Genomic DNA, 25,904 nt, shown 5'->3' on the forward strand with positions numbered 1-25,904 from the left:
ATGAAAGATGTGCATGTCCTGTTCTTGAGTCCTCTTGCTGTCCCTGTTCTGCCCACCCATGCTGAATTCCACCTCTTCTAGAGCTCACAGGATCAGATGATGTCATAACACAAACTATTTAAGAATAAAAAAAGATTTACGGGTGAAGATGCCCAGGGAACTTAGTTCCCAGTGAATGTACTCCAGAGTGGTGTTGTTCTGTAACAGGGAATATTTAAGGTGCTTTAGGTTCCTGATGTCTAAGCAGTCACATTGCTGTGAGTCAACCAATGCACTGAGTTGCGTACCAGCATGCAAAACATAGATTAAAAAAGTAGGTCTGTGAAGCACAGCATGGGCTGGACAAACCACCAGTGATGGAGTACTGACCTCTGCAGCAGGAACAGCCTGGAATTATTCATAATGGACGTGCCACAAGATGAATTTAACAGATCTTTTAACATAAACTGGAGACATAACTTTGGACGTGTTTCCTGATGTGATAATACAGTAAAATAATCCCTCTTTTTTTTCATGGGGCTGAAGGAAGTTAGGAGAGACCCACTTGAGTGTGGTTGATATTCTGCTGCTTTAAGCCATAAAATCCTTGTGCTGTGTGGCAGCACCCCACAGCCTGTGGGAGTGCCCTGACTTCCAAACTGAGTCTTACCAAAGGAAAAGTCACATGTGTGTTTCCTGTTTTTATTTTAAAAAGCAAACAAAAATATTCTTCAGTCAGAACTCTCTGCATATAAAACAAACCAAAAAAAAGTGGCAGTCAGGCTCACTTAGATAATCCTTACAACAGAGCAAGTGTAGGGAGATGTGGCTTCCTGATAGATTAGAAGGGGAGGCCTAATTTAGGATGCTGTAGGTCCCCCTCAGGTGGGAAGAGGTGGTATTTGATCTTTTGTCTCATGAGTCCTTGTGCTGGTTTAAAAGTTAACCAGCAGGGGGAATGAACTCAACTCAAAGGAGAGATTATAAATCAGAATAACAATTTATTAAAATAATACAGTAAGTACAATAATACAAACAAACAATTGGTCTCAACCCACAAAAACCCAAATGTATAACCCAGTACCCTGGGGCATGAACAAAGTGGTGTTCCTTGGGCCCTGTTTGAGTCCAAAGTAAAGGGAGAGGGGAAGAACCTGCTGGTGGGAGAGCTGCTGCAGTCTGGCCAAAGTGGTGATCGTAGTCCAGTGGTGGTCTAAGTCTGGTTGAGAGCGATGAGATGCAGCCTTCCTCTGGATCCCACGAGTGGGTTGCGAAATGTTCCAAAACTCCAAGATAATGTATCCTCCAGTTCAGGCAGGAATGTTCAGTTGCTGCTCCCTCAGAGGCGGGGAGTTTCCACAAAGGTGTGAGGATCAGAAACATCTCTCTATTCACTAGGCCTCTTAACACTAGTTTAAGCCTGTTAGGAGTCAGGTCTCCGACTGGGCAGAGGTGCGAATGTCTAGTTGACAACAAATAATAGTCTATTGACAACAATAGTCTAGTTTCTGGGAAATGACATGGAAGGCTATAGAATACAGTTTTGGGTTACACCCACCATGATGAACTGATCTCAGCTGTCCTAACTAGGACAGTCCTAAACTCATGTCTTGCCTACAGAAGGCCTGCAATTTTCTACTTTACATCCATATCCTTATAAATTAAAGAGTAAGTGTTGGTTTGATCTGGGCATTCGGGATTTGGCAGCTCTGTAGCACAGTTCTCCTGTACCTGTGTGTGAAGTTAATACTGGAGTTGATGTTGCATGAAAGGTTGAAACCTTTGAGATGCCCTTGATATCAAGGATGAGAGATTCCATTCTTCTGGACTTGGCCTCTTTTGCAAATTGTTAGACTAGGGAAACCATAAGTGAGGAAATCTGTGCCTTTTGCTGAATTTATGCCTGGAGAAACTATGCAAATCAAGGAAAAGATTTGCTGCTCTGCTTTTCTTCCCTCTGCTATTTGTATGCTTTAACACTTTTGTCAGCTGCAGATGGGCCATAAGTGAAGGACAGAGAAAGTGGCAGGTGTTCAATCCTTCCAAACCCTATCTCATTTTAGCAAAATTGAAAAAAAAAGAAAAAAAGGATTTAGTTGCTATGATAAAGCTAAGTCATCAATTACTCTGGAGTTTGCTGCAATGCTGTCAGGGCGCTGCAGGCAGGCTGCTGTGGGAAGGCAAACACCTCAGCCCCAGTCCTCTGGTTTAATTTGCACAAAATGCTTGTAAAACTTGGAAATATGGTAAAGTTGGGTTGCAAATGTACATTTTACATTTCTCTTGGTAACGGACAGAGCAGCTCGGGCCTCAGCGGTGTTCCTCCCAATACACCAGTGAAACACTTCAGGGTTGCTTGTACTGCTCCTATTAAATTTACAGCACATGCTGTTGAACTTGGGTTCTCTAAATATTTTAGTTCTGGTTGGTGGGTTGGAATAGTGACACCAAAGAGGTCAGAACCCCCAGTGGCCTGGGCTGTCCCTGTGCTCTCATTGCTGAGCTCCAGCAGTTTAACCCACAGCCTTTCAATGCACTAAAACAATACTGTGCTATAAACTGAGTATTTCAGTAGCTAATTTTCAGTTGTTTCATTGTCCATTGTACAGTAGGCATTGGTCAACCATTGAACAGATTCTTTAAGCCATTGTCCATGCCAGCAGTCAGTCTGCCCTTCCTCTTTCTACTTATGCCTTTTGGGATAACCAATTGTTTGTGGTCTGAGGGGTTTTTTTGCTTTGCTGGGGTTTTTTTGGGGGGTTGGTTTATTTTTTTAGCAAGTGAAATGGATTCAGTTAGAGAAGAGGAGCGAACACACTGCGATTAACTCTGGGAGCATGACATGATGGCCAAGGACTGCTTTTGGAAAAGGGGAGGTAAAGTCAGTTCTAAGCAAACCATAATGATGCTCTGTAATAACCTGCATTAATAGTCAGCCATTGGCTGTGTGTGTGGGACACAGTGCTCCAAGGAAGAGCTCGCCTGGATAAACAAAGGAGGTAAAGCTGGAGTGTTTTTCACACTGAAAGCTGTTTATTTGGAACTATATTTATAACTGTTTTCTTTAATAAATACCTCTGTTTAGGAGGTGCTGTTGTGCCATATGTTTCAACAAATCCCGTATCAAGCAAGTCCAGATGGATGAAAAGCATTTTATGAAATGTCTTATATTTTCTTTTTTGTTTTGCCTGAAAAGGGTAAAAGTATTACATGAAGTCATACACAGTGTATCCAGATGTTCTTCCAAGATCTACCTAAACCCCATGTTTTTTCTGTGGTTTTAAAATCTGAGAAACCAGAGATCTACTTTATTGGTCTGTCCAGTATCAATGCAAATTGGTCTTTCTACAATGACAGTGTGGTGCAAATTCCATCTTTTTTTTTTTCATAAGGCCAAACTGGTCTGTTGCTTTGGGATGACAGGCACTATTTCTTTCACTCTAAGATTTTATGAAAAAACAAGTATCTCATGAGTCCACCTTTTTTTTAAAATGCAGTGTATAAAGTATATTCCAGCAAAAGCACCAGTTTTCTCTCTGTAACTGGCCATGACCGTGTCTCATGTTTTCTATTTTAAAGACAAAATTTTAAACTTTACTTATAAAAGCAGATGTGTCCTGGGCTATGTCTGAAAGTGTTCTCATCCAATTACTTTATTTTCTAGTATATTCGCTCAATTCACCTACTGATCTGTCCTAACTTTGTCGGGGGTGGAGGGTGGGGGGAATTACTTTCTTTTCCATGAAATCAGCAGGAGTGATCTCCAGCAGCAAAAGCGGGGATATAGTTTGTGTACTTGGAGAAACTGAGAAACTTTTTTCTTTAATGCTTGCCTGGTGATACTTTTTTGAATTGCACAGGCAGGAGTGTCATGACATTCAGAGGACACTTACATGTCCCATCCCTGGAAGTGCTCAAGGCCAGGCTGGATGGAGCTCTGAGCAACCTGGTCTAGTGGGAGGTGTTCCTGCCCATGGCAGGGGGGCTGGAATGAAGTGAGTTTTAAAGTCCCTTCCAACCCAAATCATTCTGTGATTCCATGAGTGTTCGATGCTACTGTCATGTGAAGGATAATATAGCCTTGGAGCAGTGCCATATAACATGCAGCAGCTCACTACTCCTGGCTCAAGCAAACTGTGTCCAGTTCTGGGCCCCTCAGTTCAGGAAGGACATTGAGGTCCTGGAGCAGGTCCAGAGGAGAACAACTAGGCTGGTGAAGGGACTGGAGCACAAGTCCTATGAAGAGAGGCTGAGGGAGCTGGGGCTGTTCATCCTGGAGAAGAGGAGGCTCAGAGGAGACCTCCTCACTCTCTGTAACTCCCTGAAAGGAGGTTGTAGCCAGGTGGGGGTTGGTCTCTTTTCCCAGGCAACTCTCAGCAAGACAAGAGGGCATGGTCTCAAGTTGTGCCAGGGGAGGTTTAGGTTAGATATTAGAAAGAATTTCTTTACAGAGAGGGTGGTCAGACATTGGAATGGGCTGCCCAGGGAAGTGGTGGATTCTCCGTCCCTGGAGGTTTTTAAGAAGAGGCTGGATGTGGCACTGAGTGCCATGGTCTAGTAACTGCAGCGGTAGTGGATCAAGGGTTGGACTTGATGATCTCAGAGGTCCCTTCCAACCCAGCTGATTCTATGGAATAGAATCATGGAATGGTTTGGATTGGAAGAGACTTAGAGATGATCTCGTTCCAACCCCACTGCCAAGGGCGGGGACACCGTCCACTAGATCAGGTTGCTCAGAGCCCCATCCAGCCTGGCCTTGAACAGGGATGGGGGAATCCTTCCAGGGATAAGGCATTCACAACTTCTCTGGGCAAGCTGTTCCAGTGCCTCACCACAGAATTCCTTCCTAATATCTAATCCAAACCCACTCTGTCAGTTTGAAGCCATTCCCCCTTGTCTTTATGACTCCATGCCCTTGTCAAAAGGCTTTTTCCAGCTCTCTGGTAGGTCCCCTTTAGGTACTGAAGGGCTGCTATAAGGTCTGCCTGGAACCTTCTCCAGCCTTGACAACAATCCTCTCCATGTAACCCATTGTTTGTTCTCTGTGTTAAAATGCATGTTTCCATACTAAAAAAATCTGGGGTCACTTCAATAGGTATTTGTTACTGTGGTTCAACACTTAAATTTGCATATATATCACAAAGGCAGTAGCTGATCATGAACTACAAGTCCCATCAAGACTCATCTCACACTGAGTCATTTTGACCTCCTGTATTTCACAGGTAAAGTGACTGTGACTTTACAGTCACCTACCAAAGGTACCTGATCTCCAGAAGGTGCCAAGCATTCCCTTTTTAAAAGAGATGGCAGCATTCAGATATTGCACTAATCACCAGCTGGTTTACAGCAAGAATCACTAGTCATGTCTGACAGTCGTCATCCTGTGGTAGCTTTGTGGTTTTCTGAGCACTCCACACCTACTCACAGCTCCTGGTGCTGTGACTCAACAGCAGGAGCAATTCTGTGCCTGCCCTGCAGCTGCAGCACTCATTGTGGTTTTATCAATTCACATCTAGGCAGTCCTCTGCTGAATTTTTTCTCAGTTCTCTTATAGCTACCAGGGCCAGACAACAGTTTCTTCTAGAAAAAACAAGCACTCTTATTCTCCAATTTCTTGCATATTTTCCCTGTGTGCACTTCTCCCTTGCCAGTGGTGCCAGGGGTCTTATCACTGTAGCTGATCCAGTGCTTGGGTGTCTTTGGTGTCTTCTGTATCAGTGTCAGCAGAGTTTCATTACAAATTGAAGTGTCTTTATATTTTCTTTGCATATCTTGTTCCACCAGCTTGGTTAATTGAATATGGGAATCTTAGGGGCAGAATTGATAGAAGGAAACTATTCAACCAGCTCTCAGAATTCAATGCTCTAGCTAATAGTCTGCTTGCTAAAAGATAGCATTCTGGGGAATAAAACATATTTTTGTTACTGAAGTGTTCTCATAATGGAAACATGGGAGTTTTGCACAAAGAGGGAAAGAAAAGGTAAAACAAAATACCAAAATCCTTTTTGGTGCTGCTGTTTTAGTAGTATAGAGCAAATGAATGTTTAACATGAAAGGAAATATAGATAAGATTAAAGTAATCATTAACTAAGCCAGGTTCACTGCAGGAACTTGATTGAATCCATTTGAGATTATTGCTTTGTGATATCTGCCTTTTCAGAGTGTGTTCTGTGTTAAAATACAATGAAACACTGCTTGATCACCCAAGGACATGAAGAAAATAGGATTATTGCAGGCTTTTTGAGGAAAAAATCAGGTGCTCTGTAATTTGAGTGTTTAGACACTTTGAGCGGGCTCATTAAATTAAAGGTTGCTTAACATGAGTAAGCATTAAATGGCTGCCTAAAATTACTATATAGCAATTACAAGGATTTTTTTAAAAAGTATGTGCTATAGGTGTATTTGAAGGTAATGGAAAGTCTTGGTATAATTCTGTTTAAAAGTCAAACAAGAAGCTTGTGCAGAAGAGAGCTGGAAATAGAGGGAATAGTCAGAGACTGCAGGACACAGAATTGTTTTAGTGTTGCCTTTCACAGGGCTCCTCAGTGTGCTTGGTTGAGTAGCTGATCAAGAGATTTCTTGGCTTATTCAGTCAAAGCAAGGATGGGTTTGTTTGCTGGAGACAATTCACCAAAATAACCTGTGCCACAGTCTGTACTATTGACTTCCTTTGTGTTCTTCCATCTTAAAACAATAAAGAAGACCAAGCACTCTTACAAATACAGGGGGAATTCTTTGTTCAGATTGTTATGCACAAACACAAAATTCCTTAGCTCACATCCCTCAGGAATACAAAAACTCCTGGGCAGTCACAGAATAAATTACCAGGATTTCTGGCCCAGTGATTTGTTGGAGAAATGGCAGCTGAGCATTCTTCAGTCTTTATTTCTCACAACTGGTTACTTATAATGCTTCTGCTTTCCATCCAGATCATTCTAACCTTTTCAAATAAAACTTTCCAAAATACTCCTCTTTGTGAATTTAGACACATATTTTTAAATTCTGCAGTTTCTTCTCTTAAGTAACTAAGGTGTTTTGTCTGTATTTTGGGACTTTGGTAGTCTCCATCTTGAATCCAAAGTCAGTGTCCTCCTTTTTTTTCCTCCTTACATTATTCTGACTTTGTGAAAGACATTCAGAAGTACAGAAAGCCTGAAAACATTGTTAGAGCTCTCTGAAGATCTGATTTACTTCATCCCTGTAGTGGGTTGACTATTATTAGTCCAAGCCCTGTTGCACTGATCTGTACGTCCCTTGATCTTTTTAGGGAGCTGCTCCAAGTGATGTTCAGTCTCTCTGGATTCTCAGATGCCCATTGTGCCCATTTATTGTTGTTCCTGGGAAGGCCTCTGGACCATTGTGGTGGCAAACACAGCAGAAAGGTCCTGGAGAGGTCTGATAGAAAGGGCAACAGTGTGCAGCTTTTATTTTATACACAGCAACATCAGAGGCAGTAAATTACTTTCCATAACTGTGACTGTAGATTATGGATCACCAGAAGGCCTCTGAACATTGCCCTGAGAGTTAGGAATAAAGGATGATCATGGAGTCTCTGGGATCTGTATCAGGAAACTGGGAAATTTGTGAGTTTGGGTGAGATACTCTGCTATTCTTTAAGAAAGTTCCATTTAGGAATCAAACAACAACATAAAATCATAGTTGCTGTACTCTGAGGTAAAATTAAAATGACCTGATTGCTTAAATGATGGGAACTAATAGTAAAGATCCAAATCCTCCAAGAAGTAACAAATTAATTAATTTGAATTCTTTCCTCTCGGTCAGGAGGATTCCCTCTGTTCCAGTTGGGCTGCTTTACCCTTGTTTGTCATCTTATCCTGTCTGTTTTTCACATCAGCTAAATCCATTTCTGAGGAGTCATTCTCTGCAATGACCATCCTAATTTTTATGTTTTAATTTGCCTTCATATATGTGCGTGTATATAAATGTATATAAATCTTTTCTTGCTTGGAGCTTTAGTCAAGAGAACTGACAATCTCAGGGTGTTAATCTTGAGTACAAATCATCTCTACAGAAGTACAGTGGAAAATCAAATAAGGACTTCTTTGTTAATCTGCTCGAAATTGGAATATTTTGACATATTTGCATCATAAATAAGGCCTAGCTTTTCCTTTACCTCTGTGCATGTACAGCTAATAGAATTATAGTGAGGATATTGTATGTGCAACAGAGGGCAAATACAGGCATTGCACTGCAATAAACCTGTCCCTAATTCCTAGTTTGGGGATAATGTGTAACCTTAATTTCTGCTCAAATTCTTGTATTCATGCCTATTTACTGATCTTGAGTGTCCTCTGGGGTTTTAGAGCCACAAACAGTTGCACCCTGTGATAGCAGGAGTTTTACTGTATGTCTTGTTAATTCCTTATAAATCATGGTGCCAGTGTTGACTGGTTTTGCCTAGGAAGTCTGGACCACTCCTCTGCTGCAGTGTTAAATAATCAGATATAATGATTTCACTCGGCAGATGCACAAAATTTAAGATTTCTGTTTTGAAACAGTGGAAATAGGCAAATACCTGCATTTCCTGCAAAATCTTCTGTGAGCTTGGCTTCTTCCTGCAGTTACAAACACTTGGAGTTTTCAGTTTAAAAATAAAAAAAAATCCCTGTGTACTGATTGCAGTGCAGAGGAGCTTAAAAATATGGATCTGACAGTTCCCAAGCAGGCGAAAAACTAACTCTAAAAACAGTCCTCTGGTCTACCTTGTTGTGAAGGAGGGGGCTTAAAGGTTTGATGTGATTAATATTGGTTTCAAAAGTGTGGGCTGGATTTATGTGTGTGCTCAGGGACTCCAGGGGGGAGTCATGATGAATTTTGTCCTGGAAAAGTACAAGGAGCACATCATCTTTCCCCACTGATGTGCACAGTGAGTGTTTCCTCATGGCACAGTGATGTCTATTAGCTCTGTAACTGCTCCGTGGCTTTTGATTTATTTATTTTTTCCCACTCCCTTCACACCTTCCAACTTGGCCATGTCCACCCCAGCTTGAGGAATTGGACAAGCCACCTTTCTTCCTCCGTGTGGGCAGTGAGTCCAATTGTTCCTGGAAGTGTGAGCCATAGGAAGCCTGAGGAACAGGCTGTTCTCCTGCGCTGTAGTGTTACATAAATAATGGGCTCCTGAGACCTCTGCCATCTCTGCAGTGAGAGGACCAGTTCTGACGTGCAGCCAAAGCAGGATTTTGTACAGGGGTAGAAGAGGACTCTGCTGTTTTGGAGGGGATGCCAAATGCCATTGTTATCTGTTATCTCTGTTTTTGTTAGGGCCTCACACATAGTCTTTGACTTTTTCTTCTGGCCATGAGGAGATTAAACACAGAACGAAGAAGGAAAACAACCAGATCTCTAACTATCCACTGTTAATCCTTGCTGCTTTTCCACTTCATCTGTGGGGCAAGGGAGAAAGTGAAACACAGGTACTCAAATCTGCACTGGGGTTTGTATTATATTTTTTTTTTCCTTTTGAGGGAGAAGTTGCTGGTTGTCGGAGGCAAAAATGGGTCATGGAGCTGCTGCATCTTAAAAATAAAATCGTTGGCAGACTTCCCTGCCTGCAACATAGTGCACTGAATTTCAATGAAAATCACCCAAATGTACAGAGCTCACAGGCAGCTCAGAATGCTGCAATAGAAAATGCTGCAGAGTACATTTCTAGGCAACTTCCGTGGCATTTGATTTACTTGTTCATAAATCTTTTCTCAATCAAAGTGCTATTATTTTTTTGCAGACAAATATCCATCTAGATTCTGAACTAAGCAGCATTCATAATGTCCTCTAGTTCCTCTTTCATCCTCATGCAGAAGACGATGGTTTCTTTGAAAATATACATTCTTCTGAAAACAGTCAATTTGAAAGGCAAAAAACAAATCCAAAACCTGTGGTTTAGAAGGAGTAGAAAAATAGTTTATTGTCACAATTTATTTATACAGACAGCTACAAAGACTTTGCCTTGCTCAGACTGTTGAGTGTTTTCTGTTTCTTTTGATCTTTTCCTTCTTTTTAGAGTGCTCTGCCAAACTGTCACAGATGTGGGATAGCAATATGGGATTATTGGATTATGACTGTTAACCAGGACTGTTAAACAGCTGCTGTGTTGATGCTGGAATTCTTTTCTGTGCTAGTTAGCCACTAGTTAATTACTATCACGTTACACCCCTATCATAGGAGGTGCCAGGTAATAGGTGTAAACTTAGTGCAAAGCACATGTGATCAAATCCTAATCACCAGCTGGGCTGGGATGAAATCTCTAGAGCTTCTGCTATCTCTGTTAGCATGAAGTACAACTGTACAAAGAAAGCACTTGTTTTGATTCTGTATTCTTCTCACCAGCCTCAGATTTTTTTGGCTGTTTTCCATCCACAAACTGATCTTATCCAAAAGGCTATCATTAGTAGTAAATTGTGTAAGCCCAAGGAATAGAATGTTTGAATACGGTTGGCAGTGGAGTCTCAGTCTTAAAATCTCTGTAAGCCCTGGAAGAGCAGGCAGAGCTTTGATGCTGGTGTGGTCAGTAGGTGAATCTCCTGGTGGAGGCTGCACAGCCTTGTCACAGAGAGCAGTTTCTCCAGAAGGGCTAAAGCCCTGCCACCTGTGTCTGGCAAACACACAGCCAGTTCTCACTTTTCCTGCTGCTGGACAGTGCAGCAGCACCACAGAAGATGAAGATGGGTCTGTCTTCTCTCCTCTGACAGCACGTTAATGTGTTTGCAGTTCTGTGCCTCAGCCTGAACCCAGACAGTGGCAGAGCTGAAGTATGAGCTTTACAAGAACTGGCGGCTGTGGTTTGGCAGATCATTGATGAGGCTGCTTAGGAATGGAAATCCTGGTAGAGGTCAGCAACTGGGGAGGTCCCTGGGACTGGTCCCTCTACCAAAACTGGCAGTAGAAGGGGAGGGCTCTTCTCTGAGAGCTCAAATCACGTGGTTTTACCTGTCTGTACAGAGCATCTGTCTGCCTTGGCTGTTTTACTGAGTCACTGCAGACAAATTATTCGTTGTGTATTTTTACATCAGTTAGCACTTGCTTGTGTGAAGTTTGCCTCTGGTAAGGAATGTCTGATATCACTGGGCTCTGGGTCATATTCTCCAAAATTAGCATTTTCATGTGCAATGTCTAAAGGGGATGTTGACCACATTTCAATCTAAATTAATCTCACTTATATTTGTTTTGAAAACATTAGATGACTTGTCTTTCCTTCTTCCCAGTGGTTAATTTTCCCATATTTATCCTTGCTGGCTGGTGAATGTCTCTGTGCTTGTTGTTTAATTGGCAGATGGGTTCATTTAAGTTGATAGAAAACTGAACTCTGAAGGGAAGCATGTTATCAAAATGCATAGGCTAATCCTATTAGGTGAAAGCATTTTTGCTTAAATGGAAAATGATTGGACTGTATCTTCAGTATCTCTTCAGGAGAGGCTGTGGCTGATTTTACCATTCCCGGTATTCCCTGAGTCATGTAACTGTGAACAGAGAAGCAAAGGAAAATTGTTTCCCTTAATTGTAAGTGGTGAACTGTGTCTTGCTTCCCTGCTGAAATTACTGTTTTGCGTTATTTTCAAATACCACTGCAATAAGCAGTATGACACGGTGCATGTTGGGAAGTATATGAAATCCCCCCCTTTTTTTTTTTTATCCTCCCCTAACTGAATCCACTCAGTTATATTCCTGGCTGTGCCTGCAGCTGAAGTCATGTGGTAGTACATCTGCTTTACACTAACAGCACCATTTTATGTAATTCATTATGTGCAACCACAAAGTCAGATGCTAATCCAGGCTAATCCAGCACTTTCCTGAAGAGCTGCACTAACAGATCTTGCCTTCAGGGTTTTCAGCTCGTGGTCTGCTGGACAGAGCCTGGAGCTCAGAGGTGATCGGGCCGGGCTGTGCAGAGCCACCGGCCTCCTTCCCTCCCCGATAGCCACAGCCCTCCAGGGCAGGGCTGCAGCGGGAAGCCCCGGGCTGTGTGGCTGGATGTGCTCCTCATCCTCCATCTGGCAGGCTGCAGCGGCACGAGTAGAGGAGGTGCCTGGGAGAGCCAGCCCTGACAGCCAAGGGCTGATGTGCCAAGACACACCAGAGCCCCCGGTCTGCAGCAGTGATTCTGAAGCAAATCCTGACGAGCACAGCTCTGGGGGAGTGCAGGCCGTGTCCTTGCATCCCTGCACAGCCAAATCCGAGGCCTATCCAGAGGTCCCTTTGTTTCCCTGATTACAGTGATTTCTGCAGATCAGAAGCACATCATTTGGGGTCTGTGTGAAGATTGAGGGGATTTTTATTTGCTCTTTGGGGTTTTTTTTATACCTGTGTTATCAGGAGATGCCTCCTGGCATCTGGGAAAAGGGAGCTCTCCTAAATGGCAGTGGACACCTGAACATCTGCTCCTGAAGCAGAGCCAGAGAGAGCTGTGGGCTCAGGCTCTACTCCCACAGAAATTGTTGAATTCCAGGCTGTTGCTTCAGAGCCCTTTCTTTCACTATTCCACATCTTAGCACCTCTTCCTTGAAAATGACAGACTTTAAGCTGTTTTCTTTCTTAATTTACCCTTAAGTCCTTATTTCTGACAGAATTTTTCATTTCTACATATGCATTTATATGTCCTTAATTCCTGACCCTGCCTGAAAAGAAAAATAAAATTCATTACTTCTGGCTTTTTTTTTGGCAGATACAGATGTTTAGGTCTACTTTTGTTTCTTGAGACTGCTTTGATGGAGGTGATGGCACTGTGAGGGGGGTGAGGCACTGGTACAGGTTGCCCAGAGAAACTATGGCTGCCCCATCCCTGGAGTTTTTCAAGGCCAGGTTGGATGGGACACTGAGCAACCTGGTCTAGTGGGAGGTGCCCTTGCCCACATCAGGGCCATTGGAACTGGATGATCTTTAAGGCCCCTTCCAACCCAAAGCCATCTGTGATCTTATGTCACCAGAGTCAAGAGAGCACAGCCTGGCATAAAGCCATGCCATGGATATGGATGTGCAGAAGCAATCCCTGCCCTACAGGGTCTGCTGTCTGGAGCAAATCCAGGTCAGTTTGTGCTTTTTTTGAATAGCATTTGGCCCAGAGCCATATGGATCTCCTGAAACTGCTCCCTGTCCAGGCACTTTGTGCCTTGGAGCAAAACTAGACGGAATATCCCCAAGTTTTCTCAGTGTTGCTGTTAGTTATCCCTGCATCCATGTGGTTGTGATATGGGGATCAACATCAGAAACCCATTAACAGCCAGAGAGTCTGTGTTGTGTTTAAACACTTAATACCACTTAAAATACACTGATTTTATTTGGGCTGCTTGAGACTGGGAGAAATGTTCTTTCCTCTTCTGAAGTATTTGTTCAAAGAACAGCAACAACAAACAACCCCAACCACAAGCTGTGGGAGCATGACTTCATCTTCTCAGTTTTCTCCACGCTGTGCTGGGCACAGGAGCAAGGAAGGCATTTGCAGATGCAAAAATACACTTTTGGGACTTCTCCCTGCAGGAAACCATTGCTTCACAGAGGAATGATTTAAACAGCTGTAGTTTGTCTTGACAGCATATTTTCTTTACTCTGAGCTGCAAAATAACCTTTTTGCTGTTAAAATCAGATGCTGCAGTAAATGCCTTTGCAGGTGTTGGGTGTTCCTTGAAAGGTGGTTGAAAAACGGAGGGACACTTTGCAAAAAAGTATTCTTTTCTTGCCCAAAATCCCAACATTTGAGTTTAAAAGAAAAAGAAGTGTAGTTCATCTAGCAACCAAGATAAAATTTGCAGGGGAAAAAAATAAAAACACAACAGTATTTGATCCAGAAATGCAATTTTGTTCCATGGACGTTGCTGTCCAGGCCTTTTGGGCACTTTCTGGATTTGGGGCTTTGCTGGCATCTCAGTTTTGGGAGAATTTTATTTGGTTGGTTTTGGTTTGTTTTCTGGTTTGTGCACTCCTACACTCTCTTTCCCCACCTCTCCCTGAGGATAAGCTTTGTTTTATCCTGCAGTACTTCCTATTACTTATGAAGGCACCAGTGCTGTGAAAAATCCCCTCTCAGCACTGAAATTCAGCTCAAAGAAAAGAACAGGAACCAGGGGTGGTACTTTTAAGTCTTGAAATCACTAGACTTTGTTTCAGGCTTGTCTAAATAAACTGTTGGGTTTGGGGTTTTATTTGTTTGTTTCAATAAAACAATGAAAATTCTTCGTGGGGAAACACTTCTTACAAGAAGAAAAATGGCTCAAAGTACTTGTTTTCTTCAGTGTTAAAATAGATTTGATTTGGCTGGTGATTCAGGCAAGTGGAAAGAGACTTTACAGAGAGTAGGCTGGATATCTGCAAAGATATTCTGTAAGAGATGGGCCAAAACCAAAGACTATGCCAGACCCAAGAGATTTGGTGGTTTTGTGTTGTCACTTCAGTGTTCAGGCTGAAGCTCTGGAGCCACTCTCAGTGAAAGGATGGACAGGGCTTGTTTAGAGAGCTCTCCCTTCCTCACCTGGCCTTCTGCCTTTTTTTTTCCTCTGCCTTGCCTCAGCCATTCCCATTTTCCATGTTTGTGTAACTCCCTGGCAGCAAGTCGGTGTCCTTGTGTCTCCCACAACCACTTCCTTGTACCTTGCCATCATATTTAATTCTTGTAACTTGCCTGATGCGTTGGCTCTGTGTGCTCTGTGAATCACTACTTCAGAAAAAGCTGATTGTATCACAGTGTTATACAACACAGAAAGTGGATTCCTAATCCTAGAGAATTTTATCAGAACAGTAACAGTTGTGCAGAGTATTATTGTTTGAGGAGATGCTGGTATGGACCTGCACCTTCCTTGCTGTTCAGATTAATTTTACTGTTATCTGTACACTTCATTGACTAAAAGTCACCTGTCCCAGAGAGTTTCCTTTAAAGCAAAATAAGAGTAATCCAATTTTGAAATTGGCTGGTTTGCTGTGCTGGGTCAGGTTTGAATACAGCAATCCCTGTCAGAAGACTGGGGAAATAAAGGAAAACAAATATTCTGCTTAGTCCTTTGTCACAATTGCATAAGAACCATAAAATCTCTAGTCCTGTCACCCTCATCTTACACTTTCTCTACATCCCAAAGATTTCTGTATTTCAAAGGATTTGTGGAAATAATTTTGAAATTCTGTTCAAGTGAGTCCTACACCTCATGTTATTCACAGCTTCAGGAGTTTGTCTTAGGCAAGACCTACTGAACAGAGACAAAGCACACCTCAAATATTTTATGGTGGCTGAACCTCCACTCATCATTTCTCAGGTTTTCCTTAGTATTTTATTGGACTGGAACTCTAAATGACTCATAACATGCTTAGTTGCTTTGGACAGTTAAATAAGGGATGAAAATCAAAGCTGGTGCACAGCAATGGTATATTTTTATGTATGTCACTCCTTTAGTAACGAGCTCAATTCTCAGCAGCCATTCTCACTTCTAAAACTCTGCAGAAACATTCTCTCTGTGTTGGGCCATAAATAGCAGGTGGGTTTTGATTAGTGTGGGATGACTTGTAGCATTGCAGAGCCTCTAGATAGCCATGAAAAAAGGAACTGAGTTCACTCACACTTCTGCACTGTCAACACATTTGCCATTCAGACTCAACTAAGCTGAACCTTTATGATTAGAAGATATTCCTGTACCACTTCAGGCACAGTTTCTCCCTCTGATGTGGGGATATCGACTGGAGCCAGCCTGCCTATGCACGGTTCCTTTGCTCTCAGTGCAGCTTTGCCTGTCTTGTCTGCTTAGGCCGAAGCTTGTTGGGGCAGTGACAGGCTGTCCGTGCCTTTGGAAGAGGGAAGCTGAGCTCAGGAGCAACCTTGAGGTGCTGCTGTGACACAGGCACTGCTGCTGCAGAGGATCTGATGGGCAGGGAGAACATCTACCCTGAACAAGTCAGGCCCTTCCCTGCGACAAACTGCTGCTGACTGAAGTGGAGCTAAAGCTTTTTATCTCTCCTGGTTAGCTTTAAACAGGAATATTTTAAAGGGAATTAGAAGCAAATATTTTGTGTAGGTTACCAAGATACTTGGGGAGAGTTTTCTCCCTCCTCCCAGGCTGCTTTTCCTGGTTTAGCTTTTACTATTGAGCATAATCAGAATTACGGAGTAATTTCGTAATACAATAATCTGCAGTCTGTAGGTTTCCAATTTAGCATCAACTGAGCCCCTGATCTTATTCAAGTCTTTGCTTACTCAAAGAAACTGTCCGTGGCCTCCCAGTGGAAGGTGTCCCTGTCCAGGGCAGGGAGTTTGGAACTGGGTGATCTTTAAGGTCCCTTCCAACCCAAACCATGCTATGACTGTGTGTTTACAGTGCTCTCTGCAATCCAGTCCTCGCTGTCTGTTCTCCCTCTGTGCCTTTAAAGGAGGTCACTGCGGAGCAGAACGACATCCCACGGCTGTGCCCTGAGTTCCCACTGTGTCCTCACATCCACCACGGCAGCGCCACTTCCCAGCATGTGCCTTATTGTGTCCATTTTCAACTTGGATTTCTCATCCTCTGCACCCTCCTCTGGCCTCAGCTCTTTCCCCTTCTCCAGCTGTCTGGCTTACCAGTGCTTCTGGTATATGTTTCGGGGTTTAAAACCTAATTATACATTAGTTTGAAGTCAAACTAATCTCTCTTTTTTTTTCCCCTCTCTTTTTCACCTTAAGGCCCAGCAAGAGTCCGTGAATATGGGTTGACTTCTGAGGGTAAGGCTGTAAGGATCGCCCGAAAGAAGCAGCAGTTCATTAAATTTTATGTTTCTGGTTAATTTCTCCTCATATTCTAATTTAATCCGAGAAACAGAAATGTGCAGTGGGCACTGAAAATCTGGTTTAAGATAAGGGCTTAAGGCTGAATGTCCCAATTACAGCTGCTGTTTCTTCAAAATTAACTTTTCAGCATGTGTTTTCATGGCGTTTATAGACTGACTCTAGAGCCACCCAGGCTTTTGTGGTCCTGCAGAGCATCAAGAGCAGTGAATAAAATCCTGTCATCAGCTGGAATTATTGTTGTTGATGGGTTAAATCTGGGAATCCTGTACAGCAAAGTCAAAATAGGTAAGATTTCTTAAAAATGTTTTGCTGCTGTTGGTTTTGATACCCAAAGATACCCTTAGCACAGGGGAATTTGTGCATATTCATGCTTTGGAAGTCTAATCAACCCCCCATGAATGTGGACATGAACCATTTTGTTCCTTTTAATGAACTTTTGATCAGAATTTAGATGGAAAACCCACTGTGCTGTAAGTGGAGCTTACAGCTGCCTGTATTTAAGTTAACATTTAGCAAATGAACTTAGGACTGCCTACAGCGAATTTTACTAAACCATTTCTGAGAGAGTATTTCATTTGAACTTCTTTTTTTCTATACCAACTTGAGCCATTCTGGATTTAGGATTAAATAACCAAAAGTCTTGGTGGTTTAATGAATGAAATTTGTAGAAGAAGGGTAAGTGAGTTGTTTTCCCTCTGTTAGGGGAGATTTTCCAGCTGTCTCATGGAGAAGCACCATTAGTGCTGTGGACCAGAGACATGGAATTTAGCAGCTGAAGGGGCCCTCAGTTCCTGCCCTCCTGTGAGGTACCTTCCTAGTGCTTGCCTGTCTGTTCTCAACCATCCAAACATCAGCCTTTGGAGACTTTTTAGATCCCTTTGGATAGACTATCCAGAAAATTGGTTATCCCATTACGTGCAGATTTTGCACCGGCACCAGTGATCCCGGAATAGATTACAAATGTGTGAGATTCAGCCTCATCCCACGCAGTGATTTATTTTGATTTTCCTCCCCACCATCTTATGGGGTTTGACTGGGGTTTTTTTAATGTTTTCTTATTTGGGGGAGTGTGTGTTTTTTAATTACAAAATAACATTCAAAACTGCTTGGTATTTTACAACACAAACATAATCTCTCTTAATACTGTTCCAGAGGGGATCCAACACTATTTGGCACGTGCTTTGCAAAATAAATCCTCTAGAACCTTCCCCCCTCACCCCCATCCAACCAGCCCAAGGTCCTGTCTTCTCAGCAGGGTTTCTCTCCTGTGTCTGCATTTCTTGGAGCTCTTTGCAGGTTTAAAAATACTCTGTGTTCCACTAACTTCCAAACAAACTGTCCTCTCTCTGGAAAGGCAACAAAATGGCTCAGCAGACAGCACTCACATCCTACACACCCACGCCCACGGGCACACACAGCAGCCCTGCATGTACTTAAGCTGTCTCTAACACACATAATTTTCCTGATTTCCAAGTACTCCTCTCTTCCCTTTTCCATGCCTTTAAAATAAAAGATTTATATGTTCATATGTACACACAGCACAAGGAAGAGGGAGGAAAAAATAAGAGTGTGGGAATTGGCTTGTCTGCCTCTAATCCCTCAAATAAACATCTGGAGGGGTTTCTCCAGGTTCAGGTCCAACTCCAAAGCCTGTGGAGGTTAACAGTTAGTGTGACACACGGAATATTTTGGAGAATAATTATCATCTATATTTCTAGATTTAAAGCATATCTGTAAGAAGTGTCACATGGCACAGGCAGCTCTGTTAGGGGTTGCTTTACAGCTTGCCATGCAAACTCTGGCATATTTAGTTTTCTTCAGAAATGAAGGAGGCATTGTATTTAATCCATATAAACCAGGAAAATTTACATTTCTCTTAAAAAATTAAAACCAAGCATCATTGCTTTTTAGTCCTAAACTTTTGTTATATACAGTAATATCACCAAATCTTCAAGAATAGTAATCAATTATCTTTTACTTTACCTTTGCATCAAATCCATCTGCTCTTCATAAGATGTGCTCCATCAAACCACGAGGTCCTGTGTATGATCCATAGCTTCTTTTCTTGCATTTGTGTCAGTCCAGAAAGCTGTAACACACTCTTCTGGGTTCATCTGGTGTGTTTGTGCTAAGGTTGGGAATCATTAACATCCTAAAAATTTCAAGGTTTCTTTGATTTTTTTACTTAGCTTTTCCAGTTTTCTCTCTTAGTTTCTCACTGCTGAAATCAGGCCAGGTATTTAATGAAGATGATTTTTTTTCCTTTTTTTCACATGTTATTACATTACATATGAATTTGTTCTGTTGAGGAATAACATTCAAATATCCTTCCTTGGGGTTATTTCACTATTTCCATTTCTAGCCTAGACTAGGAAAGGAGGACAATGCCTGATATAAAAGAAGTCATTAATTGTGGATTTTTAGAGCTCAACAGAAGTTTGTCTTTTAGTTTGACTTCAGTTTTTAAGCAAAATTTGAAGTAATCCAGCTGGGTGGTTAATTCAGCTCTGACATTTGAGAACATCAAAAAAACTTTTCCCTTTGACCACCTCAAACCAGCACCAACTTGAGGATCTTACCCTGTTGCAATCTGTTGCATTCAAAAGCTAGAAATAAGTGTGTCTTTGAGCACTCTCTTCTTTTTTTTTTTTTTCTCCCCTCTCAAACCTGGATTTCCACAGGGACAAAAGAAAATACTGATTAAAAAACATAATGTGCTCAAAAGGAAATTTCCTACCAGGAATAGAAGGCTTTGCCTTCAAAAAACCTGGTTGATTTTTGTTTCCATGATCAGCGAGGCCATTCTATCTTTTGGGAACTGTCATTCCAGCTCCTTGCTTTGTCCCTTTCCTTTTCATGAGCCTTGTCCCTCCAGGGGGAATTCTGCACTCTTCTTGTTCAGCCTCAGGGAAAGTCTGCAGTGTATCAGGGAATCGGGAGCCAACCAGAGGGAGAAAGGGGGATAAAAAGGGAAAAGCCACATTTGAGGCAGTGTTCTGTTTAAAACTGAGTCAGCTGCTCCTTCGGGGATTTGGGGGGCAACAAACTGAACAAACAGAAGTGGATTGTTCTGATGACAAACTGCACAAGGCTGAGCCTTTCCTTGAATTATTTCAAGAATAATTAATCCTAGAAAAGTCAATTTCCAAAAACATCAGAGAAATGCAATATATTAAACTTATTTACTGAAGTAATTTTCAACCAACCCCTAGGAGACCCTGCATGCAGTGGAGGAGGATACAAAGACAGATGCAATGAAACATTTCAATATTTCTATCCTTTAAGCTTTCCATTTGGGAAAAAGTTCCAATAGTTGGGGTTTTGATCTTTGTTCAAGACAAAAACAGATGTCAAAACATGTTCCTTCACAGTGACAACTATATTTTTGATCAGCTTTAATGGAGTTATGATCTTCAGATAGAGAGTGCATTCTTGTCAAACGTGAAAATAATACCTCCATTAATATCTTCATTACTTTCTTATGTATTTCTTGCCCTTTGCAATTATCCTTGTGTTTTTGTGTTCCCATTCTGATGCATGTTCCAGGGTGATTATTGCCCTCCCTCAGCAGGGTTTGACATTGCAGAAGGATTGTGCTGTCACAAATATTAGAATCCCCGAATGCACAGGATTGGAAATGGCCAGCAGATTAAAAATGTTTTGCTTGAAGTTTATTCTTTGGTTTGAAGTAGTGGGGGGAAATATTTGCATAAATGAATTTTTAATAGGTACTAAAAATAAAAAGCTGCTGAAGAAAATGTAGCTTGTCTGCATTATCATGCAATTTTAATTATGCAAGCATTTATGTTCTTTGTGTATTTTGACTTACGGCCATGTGAGACACATGAGTGAACTGTCACTCAGGCAGAATTAATTATAATTTGTCCATATAGGGGAAAAAACCCTGGGAAAATATGATAACACTTTTCATTGGCAGCAAACCCTAGTTGTTGTTAGTCACTTGAGAAAATTATTCTTAGCAGACTGTAGAAATTCTGTGGTTCAAATACACCCTAAAAAAAGGTGTATTAGCACGTGGCTACATCCACTGCAGGAATAGACCCTGACAACTAAGGAACTGTATCCTTCTGTACCATAACACTTATTTCATTTTCTTCTTTCCCTTGAACAAGAGAAAATGTTTTGATTCAGTGTTTGGCAATCCAAGGCAGGTTATTTAAAATAATATTCACTTGGAATGTACGGAATGTAAAATGCTGGTTTTAGAGTGGTTACTTTCCTACAGTATTGCAAATCAAAATCTTCACTTTCCCACGTGTAACAGAACCAGTTTGTAAAGGGTCTTTAGGCTTTGTTCTTCTCCTTTTCCCAGGTAAGTGGCAAATAACTACTTGTCACTGACACGGGGCAACAAATGGATAAAGCAAGCATGGATTCTGAGATCTATAATTTTTAATAATTTTTAAACTAGCTACAAAATGTCAATCACTTCACAAACTGACAGGAGACATAAGGAATTTTTCATATTACATGCTGTAAATGATATTTATCTCACAGTTTATCTAGAGTTCATTCATTTAGGTTTTTTAATTATTTTTTTTTAATTGTCAGCTACTAAACATCTCAGCGATTTGGTGTGCATAGCTCTAGGTAAGCAACAGAGAACTGTACTGATAACAAACCACATGGGGATAGCAACTAGTAAGAGAGAGCCTTATAAAAATTACATTTCTTTGCACCATTTCATATGGTTGTTGTTTCCTCCAAAAGATAAGTCTTCAAAAGCAGCAGACAAACCCAATATATTACACTTATTTCTTTTTGTCTTTGACATATTTTCAGCCAAGCTTTTATTTTGCTGGCAATGGCTAAATGGTGAGTGCCAAATCCCTCCTTTTTTTTTTTCATAATTAAAAAAAATGATCATGATTAATAACTATATATATATCAACAAGAAAAAAGTGGCACAACTGCAAACTTGCTGGTATAACATAGTCCCAAAAGAGTCCGAATACTGAGCATGCTTTTGTTGTCATTGTTGGTGTGCTACTGCCATGGGAAAATTCTTGTTTAAGTAGGAGTCTAAAAGTCTATTTATTCCTCATGCATAAATGCATAAATCACATCACTTTTTAGTGCAATGCTTGTTATAGTAATATAATTCCACATTGTCTAATCATGAAATCATAACAACAGATAATGGCAATGAAGAACTGAAGACAGCAGGTTTAAGTGCTTAAACATCATGATACCCAAAGACAGGAGCATGGCAGTAGCTCTGTGGAATGTCACAGTTTTACAAGAACAATACTGTATATTTAAAGGTTAACAGCACGTTTAGCATTCCAACAGTGTTGTCATTCAGCAAACATCATTAAAAAAAAATAATGAGGAGAGGAGGAAAAAAAAAGGAATCCAAAACAGAAACAAGGAAAGGAAAAACCCCAGAAAACATCATAGTGAGCTATAGCCATCAAATCAGCACTATGTACAACCTTTGGAAAGAAAGATATCTAGAAAAAAATAATTACAAGTATCATTTTTGGAAAAGCTGACAAACTACACAGGACAACATTTACAATGGGGCTGATATGTGCATGTGTGCAAACCTAGTAGATAAATACCATGATAAAAGCATGAAGGTGCTGCCCTGTTGGGCAGCATTAAAAGGAAATGCACTTCACTGCATTTAACCGCTGCCCAGCATCTTTGTTGCACGCTGGTTGGCTTCATCAATCCTGGTTTTGTTGGAATCAGCCTAGGGAAACACAAAGCAAAGAAACAGATGAGTACAAGGAAGAAAGAGACACTTCTGTAGGTTTTGGCTTGGTCAGGGGAAAAAAAACCAAAACCAAAAAAAAGCTTGGAAGTACCAGAAAGCTGCTTTTTTTAGAGGTATTATGGACCCAAAAGGAAATCAGAGATTTACTGGGTTTGTGACACTTCATGTAGCCTTTGAGCAGAGCTTTTGTGTTTGTATTCAGCTTTACTGAACTGTTGGGAATGCTGTGCCAGGCCTGTGGCTGGTGCTGTTGATAGCACTGGTGGCACTGATGTGCTGGATTCATGAGAACTCGTGGTGTGCACGTGGACTTTGCTGGTGAAAAGCTTCAGTACCCTCTAAGATTCAGTGGACCCCCTGTCCTAATTTAGATCACCAGGCATGCAGTCAAAACTAAAATTTGGGTCAGTGTAGATAATCTCTGGAGCTGAGAATAAAGATCATTTCATTAGGGAATGCTGGCAAAGAGAAATTTCTTTGGAAAGATCAGCCTGGACATCTTTGCTCTACATATGAAAGGAAAGGAATAGGTAGGAGTGATGCCAGTACTCCAGCAAAGTTCACCAGTATAGTTGCAAGACAAATTAACCTCTCTCATTGGGCAGCAGCATAAACAGGAATTAAGGAAAAGCAGGGATTCTACTGTTAGTTGAAGCAATCAACTGCAATTTTGATGGTTGGACTGGATGATCTTAAAGGTCTCTTTACAGGTTTCAATATAAAACACTGTTAATAAAATGGCACCACTTGGGAGGTTTGGGAGTTCTCTGTGAGTGGGAAGACACTTTGGCCATTTCTGTAGCTCTGCAGAAGTTGGTTTTGGAGACTGAAGACGTTGTTTTAGCTGACAAAAACTGGCAGAGCTCCATTCCAGGCCCACGTTGCCATGCCTACTTACTCTAGCAGAGGGACTAGATAGAACATAGTTTCAATTTTTAAAATCAGACCTGTGGGAAAGGTGAGAGTTGTGTTGCTGCTTTAAAAGCATGAGCTCACATAGCAAACTCTTTTCTGTGGTTTGATGGCTGCGTTTTGTTAGTTTTGATGATTGTTCCCATATCTCTGGGGTGTATCCAAATTGCACAGGTTTATTTTAAATCTCCAATTTGAAACAACAGAATGGTGAAGCAACGCTCCCAGATGCATTTAAAAATCCTTTAAAAATGTTTATACCGATGTGCAATAAATCAGTCTGAAATATCTGTGGGTTTTTCTCCATAATTGTCTTGGAGAATGCTATATGGATGTGTTTTTATAGTGCAGTGGCATGTGCCAGATCCTCAACAAGTGTAAATCAGCAGAATTACTCATTACAAGCCACACTCCTTTATTTTAGCCATGAGTTTGACCTTGTCTGCCACAGGACAATTTTGCGTGCTTTTGCCAAAAGGCTACCTAAAACGTTAATGGTTTTGGAAGCAGCTACATTTGTGATGAAATGCATGAGTATTTATTGAATATTGATGAAACATCGTGTTCCTAATGATATTTAGACCTTAGTATCTGGTGCATGAAGTTGCATGGAAGGCAGTGGGAGTCTTTGTGCAGACCCTCCCACCTAGGTCAAGACAGAATGCTTTAGGCCCTTCCTACTTTCCTTCCAGCCTCCTATGTATGGCTCCTTTTAGGGCCAGGTTCTTCTGATGGTGATGTCTGTGTGATTGCTCTGGTTTGGATGCAGGCATCCAGTTTAACATAAATCCTCCAGGAGCATTTGGGTTAGTTTTGTCATGCACCCCACAGTGTGCCAGCCACGGGTCTTTCTAATGGTCATAATTGATCCAAAACACAGTGCTCCAGCAGGTCAGGAAAAGAGAACAACCCTGGCAATGCTGTGTGCCCACCACCAGCTAGAGATGATGGTCTCTTGGCATATTTCATTGCAGAATGGCTCTGTGTGCATTTGTGGTTTCAGCTAACCATCAGCTCTGTCTTTTATAGAGGTTTTCCCCAATACATTGTGTTTCTTTTTCTAGCCTCTCATTCCTGTCTTCTTACTCTGAGAAATTTGGCAGATTTGCACTAAGACTGAAGACTGTCTTGTTTTTGTGCCGCTCTCGTGACGACTCCTCTGTGTACAACACAAATCCATCTTCCACAAATGTGCCACTGTTCCTTAGCCAAGGGCCCTGGGTGACGAGGCCTTCCTGAGAGGCTGGATTTAATGAATCTCATCAGCTACCAATGTTATTGTGCCATTGCTGTATGAAATGCAAAACTGTAGGAAGAACACACAGACATGGAAGGCTGGTCCCTCAGTGAGCTGGCTGCTCTCAGCATGTACTGCCTGGAGCTTTGGCCCAGGTGCTTTGTGTGCACAAAGGGCTTGGTCAATGTTATTAAAATCCAGATGTCTGCAAGCCTGAGCTGGTAGGAGAACAGTGACTTGTTAGGCTTGCTGTATTTTGGAATAGTGTCCTGCAGGCATGGGTAGGACACTGCTGATTTCCATCCACAGGGCACATCTGCCACTGTGTTATGACATGAGCAAGGATGGTATGAATAACAGCAGTAAATCCTTTCCCCCATTCTCCTAGTTTTCCCAGAAATATGAAATGGTGCAGAATGGCATCCCAGTAAGACTGTGTGTTTTCCAACACAGTCAAACAAACAGATGCAACTTTATAAAATAAAACTTTTGACTGATGCAAAGCCATGCGCTTTGTGGTGTCATGTGACTGTCTCTCTCTCAGGGATGAACTTCCAACCTTTAAGACAATTTATACTTTACCTAGTTTTCTCTGGAATCAAACTCCAGTAAGGAGAGCTCTCAGAGTGAATCACTCAGTGCAGTGTTTTTAATTTTTTTCATTAAGCTCTGATGTAGTTAATTGACATGAAAACCAGGCATGGGCACCCTGCTTGTGTGAGGATGCTTGCATATGTAAGGAGGCTCGAAAGTACAAGCTCTGACCACTTAAGGTCAGAATTAGCTCTAAGCACCCCATGTAAGTCCTTGGGTTAGATCCTCAGGTTGTGTAAATCTCAGCAGAAGTCGAATGTTGTGTTGATTTTACACCAGATGAAGATCGAGCCTCTTATGTCGCTTCAGCCTGGCTCTGCCTGTGCCTGGAGCTCTGCCAGTAGGAATGCAGATGGCTTGCAGATCGTGGGATCTGAGGATGGCAGCCAGGTTTGGAGGGGGCTGCTCTCTGCTTCAGAAATCTGCAGTGCAGGTCTGGCACTGGAATGGTGCTCTCTGCCTTTGGAGGTGGTGATTCTGCAGCAGTAGTGCTGAGCTTTTGTATTTCAGTGGGGCCGTGTGGGGCCCAGTTATGTATAAATACACAAACACACACACACCCCCAAGAGAGCAAATAGATCTCTGTCCTAATGTCCTAATAAGCGGCAGCATGACAAAACTGGCTGCACTTTTACCATACAGCAAAACCTTGCTTAATAAATCCCCATCCTCTTTTGGGAACT

The 25,904-nt window shown here is 41.8% G+C and overlaps 1 protein-coding gene across 1 annotated transcript in view; it reads right to left on the minus strand.

The window, feature by feature from the left end:
- Positions 1–21,126: 21,126 nt before the first annotated feature.
- Positions 21,127–25,904, minus strand: part of SNAP25 (synaptosome associated protein 25) — a 28,621-nt gene continuing 23,843 nt past the window's right edge. The window contains exon 7 of the mRNA XM_008932980.2: positions 21,127–22,454. Within this exon, the coding sequence (XP_008931228.1) occupies positions 22,386–22,454 (69 nt within the window). The 3' untranslated portion in view covers positions 21,127–22,385. The remainder of the gene's footprint in view (positions 22,455–25,904) is intronic.

Source organism: Manacus vitellinus, unplaced genomic scaffold (assembly GCF_001715985.3).
Source record: "Manacus vitellinus isolate BGI_N305 unplaced genomic scaffold, ASM171598v3 scaffold_38_pilon, whole genome shotgun sequence".
Classification (NCBI taxonomy): domain Eukaryota; kingdom Metazoa; phylum Chordata; class Aves; order Passeriformes; family Pipridae; genus Manacus; species Manacus vitellinus.